Source organism: Manacus vitellinus, unplaced genomic scaffold (assembly GCF_001715985.3).
Source record: "Manacus vitellinus isolate BGI_N305 unplaced genomic scaffold, ASM171598v3 scaffold_15_pilon, whole genome shotgun sequence".
NCBI classification, from domain to species: domain Eukaryota; kingdom Metazoa; phylum Chordata; class Aves; order Passeriformes; family Pipridae; genus Manacus; species Manacus vitellinus.
In genome coordinates, this window is record NW_021939122.1 from 2921798 (window position 1) to 2934258 (window position 12461).

The 12461-nt window shown below is 37.1% G+C and overlaps 1 protein-coding gene across 5 annotated transcripts in view; it reads right to left on the reverse strand.

Annotated features, from left to right (window-relative positions):
* Positions 1-12461, reverse strand: part of KAT6B (lysine acetyltransferase 6B) — a 108313-nt gene that overhangs the window by 21035 nt on the left and 74817 nt on the right. For all 5 annotated transcript variants that reach the window (XM_018068997.2, XM_008924314.3, XM_029958540.1 and 2 more), the window contains exon 12: positions 11759-11852. In XM_018068997.2, the coding sequence (XP_017924486.1) occupies positions 11759-11852 (94 nt within the window). The remainder of the gene's footprint in view (positions 1-11758; positions 11853-12461) is intronic.

Genomic DNA, 12461 nt, shown 5'->3' on the forward strand with positions numbered 1-12461 from the left:
AGCAATATCTTGTGCTCAAAATACAGCCCTTATATAATCAGCACTGTTCAGTTCCTATATATTTTGTTAATATTTGTGTCAGAAGAAAACATATTCATGAGAATCTATCCAGAACAAAAGAAGCAACCAGTGAACTATCACACTTGGTATGTTCTGAGTTCTTCTCCATCTCTTTAAAGGCCATCCCCCACAAACTAATTACCAAACTCAGACAGATGGAATCAAGCACTTTTCCACTAAACTTCGTTTTGTTTGAAACAAATCCAAGTAAAATAAGTCCTTTAATATGGAAAGGAAGAACTTTTAAGTTTTCATGCAACATTCTGTATCAAACCAAATATCTGAAAGAACAGGAAGTACTAGTAACTGTTTTAATAATACACCAGTATCCCAAGTGAAGATTTACCTCAAACCAGTGTTTCAAGTTATTCTAAGAGATAATGTTTTTTGTCGTACAAAACATCATGTCCTTTGTTTTGATATTATATGAACAAGTTGTGAAGACAGGTTCAAAAGGGTGGTCAGAAATATCAAAGCAGCTGAGTATTCAGAAAGGACAGCTCAGTACAGTCAGGTCAGCTCAACACTGCAAGTTCAGAGGCATGACCAGGCGTGGAAGGCAGAAATAGGAAAGGTGAAAGTGTGTACTTCTTAAGACTTACAATTCCTAAAACTGTAATTCATGTTACCATTTTTTCCATAACTATTCTGTGTGCCTCTGAACTGTTCCTATCTATGTCAATGGGAGGAAGGTCAAAGATAGAGGACCTTAAATAGGTGCGAGTACCCTCTTTGAAAGCACTTTTGAGACAGCTTCAAAGGACCCTGATCCCAAGATCCACAAAAACACTATTAAAAAAAAAAAAAAGACTAGCTGTAACTTGAGATGCTCAGATCAGTGAACAACCTGCTACATTCCCTTTTCTTTGTCTGAGTAAAGAAAAGCTTTCTTCACAATGAAGAGAGTAAGCCAAAGATTCTCTCATTATTGTTACAAGAAATAATGTAAGCTCTCATTCCTCTCCACATCCTCAAGTAAACCCAACACAGGAGGCCCAAAACCTTTAGCTTCTTTATAGAAAGCTTCACAGAAGAGGTTAGAGCTAAACAAATTCCCTTCATGAAGGGAAGGAAAGGTAAAGATGACTGCATTACAGTCAGACCTACAAAAGGTACCCTTTGAGTGAATTAATTGGCTAACACTTATTTTACCTGTGCCAGTTGCCACTAAACCCCTTGAGTGGAGGTTCTGTGTATGAAGTGGACTACTTAGAAGCAGAGTGAAAGCATAAGCAAGAGAAAAGGAACTGAAGTACCCTTAAAAGCAGGACTTATGTGCAGAGGGCATCAGTCTTGAATACCAATTGGATGAATCAATTTGTTGATACGTTAAGTAGTTTAGAAGATCATTAAAAAGGCTGGATTGTTCTTGATTTTATAAGCAATGTTTTAAGTTATTATTTAAAGTTACATTTTTTTAAATTATTCAATAAATGACACTGAGTAGTAAATTGTTTATTCAATTATAACTGTTGAATGAATTTCCTTGAAGAACTGCCATTACCCTCTGGTGTTACATGTTGACAGCACATGCATACTGTGTTAAAAATATATCTATTGTGCTCATTAGACAATACTAACTGCTTGCCTTCTTATAGGACCTATGTATCTCTACAACACTCAACTGACAACACAGGAATATGGACCTAAGAGGCTATGCCTAATATAGCAATGTGCCCAGAATCTTTACATGGCACTGAGGCCAACCAGCACAGACAGATGGCATCCATACCACTAAGCTCTGACTCTCAGCTGGAGTGTTAACCTGCCTGTTAACATAATTCTCCCAGATTCATGGCTTAGGAAAACTATTATCACATTTGGAAAGTGACAGGTGCCCTGGACCAAAACTGTATCAGCGATGGTTTTTAACAGTTTTAGAGTAGATAATGAAGTTCCAGAGCCCAAGAGCTTTTCCTATCATTGTTTTATTCCTACCTACAATGGATAGCCTAGTAGTATTAAACAGCATGAACAAAAGAGAAACGGGAAGTTGAGTGCTGAGAAGTCAAAAGGCACACTTAGGAAATCACTGCAAGTATTGTGTTTGCTCAGGTAAGTGGCCATGACACACATACTCCTTAAGACACTACAGAAGATACAAGCTGCATTTGTCTCATGTGAGCAGCAAAATGTCATTGCTATTCATTTGCTCTACTAAAGCATGCTGTATAACAAAAAATTAACCAAGTAAGATTCAGAAAAAAGAGTCACAACAACAGGTGAAGGAGGTTATTAGGGAATTTGATGGCAGTATCTGGTTAGTTAGCAGATACAGGAACTGCATGATAAGAAAGTGCACACTACCTGCTACGCACTGAACACAAACTAACCTATTACAGCACACTTCAAAAAGCTAAGCTTAAGACACAGTAATCTGCTAAATATCTACTGATACTCTTATTAGAAGTAAACAAGGAAAAAAACCAATTCCCTTAAAAGAAGGTAGATCTGACTGATAAAAATGCTGGCTCTGAAAACAAGACATGCCTCCAGAAGACTACAAGGTGTCCCGCTGTGCCTCAACAACAGGGTGACAGGGACTGCCTTCTGCAACTTGTGCACTGTGGTTGGAACACTTGCTGGTGAAGAGGTTGAAGCAAGGAAGTCTTGAGTACCTCAGTCTTTTCCATATCCTGGGTAATCAGGTCTCACATTTCCTTCCAGACAGGGCTCACATCTTCCCTATTCTTTCTCTTATCACTGATGTATCTGTAGAAGATTTTGTTACCCTTGACATCTCCAGCCAGATTTAACCCTATCAGGGCTTTAGCTTTCCTAACCTGATCCCTGCTAACTCAGACAATTTGTTTTCCTCCCAAGCTACCTTACCCTCTGTAAAAATTCTAATCAATAAAGTTGCAGTAGTTAATTAAAACCTGTTTTCAGCCACCAGTCTTCAGCAGATGGCTTTCCATGTTCACTAATGCTTATGAAGACAGCTTCACCAACAAATACTTGTTATCATTCTTACCGTGTTTAGCCTTGTCTTTTTGTTGTTTTTAATGCTATCTGGAATAAAGATGCTCTTCAGTTAAAACAGTCTTAACTTCTGCACCTTAAGTGACATCTGCTTTCTTTTGCAGTTCTGATAAATGTACAGTGTCTTGAAGCTATATAAAAGTGATGCCAAGAAATCCCAAGGGGTTGATTTTCTTGGAATAATCTTAAGTCAACTAAGCTTGATTCAAAATCCATCTTCATTACCCCCTCATCTAAATCTCAGCTTGACAGAATGCTCCTTATTAGTTATTTACGAGAGGCCAAACTCAAGCCTTGAGGTCAGCAACACAATCAATCATCAAGAAAAGAACAGAAAATAAGCAGCAGCAGTCAGGCTCACTCAAATTCACAGCTCTCAGAGATACTTTAAATTCTCTCCTAGAGGGGAGAAAAAAAAAAAAAAGGCAGGTAATTCAACCTTTCCTTTGGACACAATGCACTTGTAAACACACCAACAGAAAATGATGAGGAGATTGACACAGTATTCTGTACTGGGGTACACAAGTCAGTCAGTTGTAAAATACCCCACACCAGAGAATGATTCATTATGGGCCACCACAGTTAATGACACAGGCCTGTTTTACACAGATCCTTAATTCTTCAGAAATGTAGTTTGAGAAAATACCTTTCCCATAAAGCCTATTAAAAAAAAAAAAAATCCTGTTCCTCTCTACTCCTAGTCTCACATTCTCACCTTCAGTTGTTTGCCACTCCCTCAGCAGTAACAAAACAGTCCTTGTAATGTGAGAAACTGTAATGTGAGAAAGGGAATGCTGAAACGCTCTTAGTTAGAATAAATTTTATCTTAACCCCCCCCCCTTCTATTTAAAGGCCACAGCAAAGCATGACTGTAAACAACTGTTTTAAAAAGTGTATTTATTCCTAGGTGGTATTTCTGTTATATTTCAATATTTGTTAGAGCAAACTGTAAAACATCTCAACATCAGATTTTGGAAAATAAACACTGTAACAGGTGTTTACAGAAAGAGTTCATCACTCCACAGGCATCCTAATTTTTCAAATGCTATTTATACTTCATATCCATAATTGATTAAAGTTATGATATATCTAAAAAATTCCTATGATTCTCTTATAGTAGGTTTTCAAAAATATTACTTTCTGGTCAACACATTACTTCCCATTTCTCATAAGGAGATTTAGACTATCAGTGCTAAATAAACACACACCAAACAAGTAGATCCAACTGCTTACAGTCCACTGCAGCTTAGGCTAGTTCTAAACTGCAAGCAGGTATCAGACAGTGGTTCCCAGTAGTTGCATAACAGTACCAGAACTTACATGCCATACATGTGAACACACCTTCATCTAATGCATTTCCTTCATTACAGCATCCACTTTTACATTTTTTTCGAGTTTTCTTTGTTTTCCAGAGGTTAATTTATTAACTATTATAAAGAGTACAGCTTTTCTCAGTTCAAGGTCTATGTCTTGTTTCCATCTGAATAGAGTTTTAAACTAGTTATCCACCCTTGACCTGTTACTGTAAGAGAAGTCTACACAGCTACTTAACACAAAGTAAGGCTACACAGCAAATAAACTGTGTCAGTTCATCATAATGAAGAAGAAAAATACATATTTTCACTACTTCTGCTCTTTCTTGCCCTCATGGTGCTTCTGTTAATGGTTTGTCATTGTTTCCATTTTCAAGTATTCTTTAAAGAAGAAACAACACCATTTCTGTACTGTAATGGCTTTGCTCATTTTCCTCACGCCAGCTTCCTACTAAAAAATTAAAGCCCTCAGTCAAGAAAGTCTGCTACCTTTTCCAAGGTTTTTCCTTTACTGATACACTACTTTCTCAGAGGCACTGTAAAAATCTCAGGCAGCATTTTTACTCTTATTGCACCACTTATTTCCAACACATTTATTGCATTTTTTAAAAGTTACTTATCTTCCAAACAGTCATGACATTTTCTCTAATGCTAGTGTCTTATCAGCAATATGGTGCCCTAAATGAGAGGCCACATGTTAGTCCATTACTAGTTTCAAGTTTTGCTCAATTAGATTTTTTTGGATGACTGCACAAACATAATACTTCACAAAAAATCATTGCTTTTCAGGTTTCCACAAAGGAGTAACCTAATTTGCTGTTAAAGCAAGAAACCTAAAAACACTATAGCAAGAACCACAGATAAGCAAGTTATAAAATTGATCTTCTGGCACAGCAACATTTTCAAACCTTCTTGATACACTAAAGTACCACAAAGCCAGTTTGGAAGATGAAACTAGAAAAGATGACTGTCCAAACTGCAACTAGCCATGGAAAGCTCAACCCTCACTCCTGCTGAAGACAATGCAAAAACCCAAGACATAGTAATGCACATGAATGAGAAAACAAGGCTCAATATTGTCCAAAAGGAATTCTTATTTTCCATCAAAATAACCATTTGTTGATATCAGAAGATAGAGCTTTTCAAGTACTGGAGCCACAGAAGCTGGAAATAACTAGCTGACCCTAGAAGAGCAAATGCTGTTTGAACTGAACATATTCAAAAATAAGCAGTTTTATTTTTGAACTATATAATTTTCTTCAAGTTTAACAGAAACCAAACCTCTTTCCTTTCACAGAAATACTTATTTTACAGGCTAGACAAGCTCTTTAACAAACTTGCTGGAGGAACAAAATTGCATTAAACACCAAAGGAAAATCTCATGCTTTTCAGTCTCCTTAAACTGTACCTGAAGACTATCCCAGGTTTCATGTAATGCAGTTTTTTCAGCTTGTTTCAAAAGTGTCTCAAAACTGCTGGCAGTAAGAAATAAGCACACTGACCCCATTCTCATCAATACAGATGCTTGTGGGACAGACAACTTCTCTGCCTAAAGCAGTCTCTGGACTCAACACACAATGCTTACAACTTCTGTATTACTGTATTACTGAGCACTAAGGAATGAACAGTCTTCCACATTTCCACAGAGGGATGCAGATCTTCTGAAACAAGTGCAAACTGGAAGGAATTCAAGAATGCACTTTACAAAGCTATGCATCCTTTTTTTGTCTATTCACTGCCCCATCACCATCCCTTACTTCTCAAACAAAGTCCATACAGGACCATGGGTATAACAAACACCTTTGAGGACATCTGTACTTACTCCCCACCCACTTTCAGCACAGAATATTTCACTGATTCAGCTGATGATTCAGCTTTTGTGCACAAGAGCCCCTAAATGGTTATATATGGACAAGGTATTGTAGGAATTTGCAGTCAAGAAGACAGGATTAAAACTGAGAGCAAAGAAACAACTTGTAGTTCCAGGTCTTCAATCGATTTCCTCAAAGCTTACACAGCAAATGAACACTACACTGATCTTGTTCACAGGCCTTTGCTGAGCCATTTCCTATTGAGAAGCAACACAGACTAATGAATTTTGCAACTAACTGAGCAAGAGAGGGAATCTCTCTCTCTAAGACACCATTTTAAAAAGATCAGTAATAGTACTGACATCCTTTATCAATGGCTCTGATGGTCATTCATGAAAAGCATTTAGAAGGAAAGAAATGACTTCTCATCAACAGTTTTCCCCTTACTTATACAGTCACCTTTTCCTTCCTCTCATCCCTTGGAAATTTGCCTTCCCTGGTGCTGTACATGAGTTGTTGCACAAGTGCTGATACTGCTCATACTCTTTTGCAAATCAGGACTTGAAGATTTATTCACCTCTTTGACTTGAACAGGAAAAAAACCAAACACGTGGCCAAGAAACAGATACCAGATTTGGGGAAATAAGCAAACAAGGACATTTAACAGAGCCACTAAAACTCCTCAGGTAATACAAATTCTGTTTGTTTCTTTCACTGCCAGACTTAATTGCCCTTCCCTGTCACGGCTTCCTCACAAAAAAATCTGAGCTACACATCCCAGAAGGGAATCTGGGGTTAATTCAAGCTAACGGGAAAAAATCCAGCATTAAAAGTTGCATGCAATAAATGATACAGAAGTTCAAAAAGTCAGCACCAACTTTCCCAAACATTCAGACAAGTGAACAAAAAAAAAAACCCTACACACAAAACAAAGAATGTATGTAGCCCAAATAGTATGCCAGCATCCTTAAAACATGTTTCATCTCTCTAACAAGAATAATAATTTCACAGTGAACAGACAACCAAATGAAAAGAAGGAATCCTGAAGGGGAGTAAGAAACTGCTATAATCAGTTGGACCAGAAACGCCCTGAAGATAAATAACAACAGGTTATCAAGGACTTTGCTCCTCAGCATTAAAAGCCTGGTTATAACTGTAATGTAAATGAATTGTCAGCATACTGGCCAGCATAATTGGAAAGGTTTATCCTAATAGTCACATGCATTTCTTTTCCTTCAACTGCTGGCTAGGCCTCCAGCACAGAATTTGCAATCCAGTAAGCAGAAACACAGGACTGTAACAAGATGAGCTCTGTGAAGAAATGTGAATCAAAAGATGACTTTAAACTTACAGAAAACAAATATGAAATACTGCTGTACTCCATTCTAGTAATATTGAACTCCGTGTTAGATATGCCAAATAAAGAAATACTAGTATGTCCTGGCACTGCAGCCTAAGGAACAGAAATAAAAAACACGTGAAGATTTGCAAGAGCTCAAATCAAGAAAGCAAAGAAAAATGTCTTGTATAGAGAAGTTGATAAAGTTTATAAAAGAAAGGGGTCTGCACAGAGAGAAGTCACAACACCGTAGCTTCAGTGCTTGCACTGTCAAACCCACAGCAGCAGTGCAGGCTGAACTGACACAGGACATATAAAGGCTCACCCAAATGAAAATACATGTAATCCTTGTGACAGGAATGAGAGCTGTCTATCACCACAAATGGACTTGAAGTGAAACAAATCCAGAATGGGCTCTTACACAATAAAGCCTGCTTTATGGAGTCTACTTGCCCAAAAATTTTATTTGCAACACATACAAAAGATGGGTGCAGAATTCAGTTATTCTCCCTCAGGTACGACCCTGCAATCACGATCCAGTCAACCTCACTGAATACAAGAACAACAAGGAAATGAAAACAAAACAAACAGCCCAAACCTTAGAAGTTTGGCAAGAACTTTCCCTCCTGTAAAAGGCAGGAAGGTATAAATACAACAATCAAACTAAGACCTTTATTTATTTTCAGGAAATGCTTTGTACGTTTAAATACACTCCAAATAAAAATTAGGTTCCCTATCCCTACGTGAAACATCAACCATTATAATATTTATTAAAGTATATTCAGTGTAAACAAAGTAAAGACTTCATGTAAACCACTTGGTCTGTAGCATGACAAGTTTCAAGAACATAAAATAGGTTAAACTGATTTTATCTTACAGAGAATTAAGCAAAATGAAGCAGTATCAAGTCTTCATTTTTACAGATTGACAGTTTAGCTGTTTAATAAATATTTATAACAACTTTTTTCAATTTCCAAACAGCCCAACAAACTTCTATAACAGTCAAAATCTCTAACTTCCCTACAATCAAAAAAAAAAAATCTTCTGGTTTTAACAATAACATTGCTATCTAAATGATGAATGACATACAGAAAACTACAAATGAAATTTTTGCTGAAGACAATCAAGACTAGCGAACTCAGGCATTTTACAGTATGCTTGCTTCTCACAAAAGTTAATTTCTTCTTTTTTAAAATCATTTCCCCACAGGTGAGATTACAGATTCCTGAAGACACAGACAGATAAACCTTTACAGTGGTGTCTACAGAGTAAGAAATAACAGTATTATCAGTTTCAATTTGAAATATAGATACGTTTAAGTGTAGTTAACAGAATATAAGTTAAAAAAAAACAACCAAAAATCAATGGTCAGAAAACAAATACCTATTTGTCTTTTAGCAGACTTTCCCATTCAAGTTACAGCATGACCATATAAGACTCATCTGTGAACATTAAATTAGTTCAAGGCAAAAGAATGCACCACAATCTGAACAAACAAATGCATTTCACTTACCAAAAAGGAAGCAAATTTTGACCACAAACTACATTTACACCAGACTGCTGACAAAGCAGAAGTCATGGAGTGGTTTAAAGCTGTGTGCTTTCCAGCCTTTCCATCAAGTGTCTAGATGTACACAAAGTAATGTGAGCAGCCAGCTGCTCGCACACGGTTCTTAAAACCTTCCCTTTTGTGTTTTTTAACTATCGTTTTCTGAAAATTACTTGCTCAGTTACATTTTTATTATTGTAGTCTAAAAACTATTCTGGTTACTGTTATGAAAAAAGACAAGTATCAGTGACTGCTTCACAGATTTCAAAATAGAGCAGTTTACAAGCATTACCCACATAACAAATGAAGACTTAACATTCAAAGCATAAAATTTATCTTCCAACAACTTTATGAGAACATGACAGTCTCAATAATGTCACCGGCAAAGAATGTTTTAAATGATGATAAACTTGCTCTGTTCAAGTTTAGAATAATAACCAGAATTTTGTTATAGCACATCTTCTCAGGCCAGCTAGAGCAACTTATACACAGGAGACCACAAGTGCACAAAAAAGGTAAAAAGTACAAAGAAGATGGCAGTTAGTCAATTATAACATAAAAAGCAGAACCACAAGTAAAATTCCAAAAAAAGAGTAAGTAAAATTGACTTCAAAGGGTTCTTCTGTATGAAGACAGATTTTGGGCTCAGTGATTCAGATGAAGCTATGGTTGCCACATTTCATGGCACAGTCTAGGAAAACTAGCCTGATAACTTGCCCTTCTCCTTTACACATCTAGGGAGAAACAGCCTCAAAGTTCTCTCACTACCTTTCATGCAATTTGTACCTCACTCACACTACAGAGCCAGATTTTCTCAGTCACCTCTTGGTTCTTTGTTCTGTCGGCAACTGAGACAGTCTGATTCCCAATTAGTTAAGGGAACCTCTGTCGAGAAAACAAAGGGAAAATACTGTGGAAAGGTACTGAAGGACTGATTGTGTGGTCATGAAGTGGGCAGTGTGTTAGCTACAGCAGAAGCTGAAAGTGGTCTCTGGACTATGCCCAGTTTTCACAGCTGCAGCCCACACCTGTGATATAAACATGTCTGCAAAGAGGAAAGACTGTAGGAACAGCACCAGATAAACACCAAGATAGAACACCATTAGGTCCTGTTGTAAGTTAACACATAAAACCTAATGATTCAAACAACTCAATGTGCTTAAAGATTTTTCCAGTAGGATAAGAAAGACAGAACATCTTAATGATGTTCCCAGATTAAGTAGCACATGGTACAGTAACAGAGCACATATCCAAAGAGACACAGCATACTCATATGCAGACCTTCTGTGGAATCCATGGGTTTCATGGCTGTGCCATTGGTTTTGTAAACATAACTATTGCAAATTCAACCAGAATAACGTTTCTTAAGAGCGCTCTTCTTTTTTTTTTTTTTTTGAGAGATACCACATAGTAACAAACAAAGCCAAAGCCTGGAAGTACTTACCAATTGTGCCTACTAAGAGTTCTCCATCTCCTTTTGCAAAAAAGTATTTTAATGCTAAACCAGGGTCAATTTCTACCTAAGTGAGCCTAAAGTTCACTCCACAGTTCCAGAAATATGTGGTACTTGTCACAGCCTTTCCTAAAAGGTTGCAGAAGGTGCACAACGGAACAGCTGCTGTGTTCCACTCCAGTGATGGTTACATTTCAATGGCAGATTAAGTGGTCCAGAAACATCCTTACCTGATTCACAGGGGTATAGTGAAGGCTGTTTCTAAAGCCATACAATGATGAGACACACTAAGTATCTTTATACATTTTAGTGCAGTCATGCTGGGTAGAACACTGCAAGACACAGACCTTGAAAACTCTACAGTTACAAATTATTGTCTTTGTCCTGCTGTTATACTGCAATGTATTATTATTTGCATTTTAATGTTCTTGCATACACCTTCAGGGCAGGAATCCTATTATCTGAGCTATCTCTGTTGTCATGTAATTCAACAGTGCTTTAAAAAACATAATAGTGAAAACCACCCACACACAATATACACTAATTCCTTGTCATCCTCCCTCTAAATTACAGTAGAAAGCTGGATTCAGTAATACTGAGGACATTTAACTGAGAAGGTTCCTTAGATAATTTTGTCTGGAGTTCTACTGCACCTTAAAGATTTGGAGAATAACAAACTGGTATCTAAACAAGTGTGCCTGAAGCTTTCTAACAGGTCAGACAACTCAGCAAAACAAAACAGGAAGTACAGCCATGAGCACCTACACTTTTTTTGATAACCATTTTCTCTAAGGAAGTCATGAACACAAAACCCAAAACACACTCCTTCTATGCAGCAATTCTTCAATTAGAACAGTTTTCTAGCTAAAAGAAGATACAAGTTAAAAATATTAGAATGTAGACAATGCCTTAGACTAATACCTTCTTAGCTACAATCACAAATAATTGCCTCCTCTTATACTAATGAGCAAGGCAAAATGGAAGGTAATTTAGACAATTCATTCAGGGTAATAGCTTTGTGAGCTAATATTACTGCCGAGAGATCCATTCTCAATTTCCTTGAGTACAATAACAGAGTAGCACTAAGTTTTTCACTTCAGGGAGCTTTTCTATCCTACGTAAACATAAACAGAAATCCCATTATCTATTGATAAAAACAACAAAGCAAGTTAAATAAAGTTTCACATGTTACACTTTCTTATAACAGCCCAGCTCCTTGGATCACAAGTGTAAATAAAACACTTCACTTACTGAAATCAATGAGAAACCTTCCAAATCCTTGCCTTTGGTATTGGGGCATGATCATTATGCAGGAGACATTGTACTTCTGCTGGCAAAGCTTTTCCTGTGGGAAGGAGAAACAGATCAAGTATGTCAAAGCACTGCTGAAGTGGGCAATTGCCTGCACCTGCCACTGTCCTTGTAACATATCCCAATAAGGTGAACAGATGTATGGGGTCAGTACCAAAGTCAAATAATTCCACCTCAACATATAATTGTAAGAAGGAAATATTAGAAATATCCTTCAAAATATTTTTTAATTAGTTAACTACTCAGCATCTTAAAAATTAAATACATTGTCTGAACAGCATAATGAAGTTTAAGTAAAGGAGGAAGACAGTAAGAAGAGGGAAATATTTTCATGCTTCACTGACCATTCTGTCAAGGATATAAAAATGGAATGTAATATCCATACACATGGTGAGGTTGTATTTTATACAACTGTTACACTAAGTGCCTGCTGGTTTTCATCTTTATTTTGTCTTCTCTCTCTGAATGAGTATGTGGTCAGGGTGCAGGGGATGAACCCCATACCTGCAGAACTAAGAAGTTACACTTGCAATACACTAACTTTTCAAAGCTGAATGCTTCTCAACTGAACCAAAAATCAAGGCTCAGAAGCAAAAGCCCTTTCAGACCGAATGAAGTCATATACAGGCAATGATCACACTGA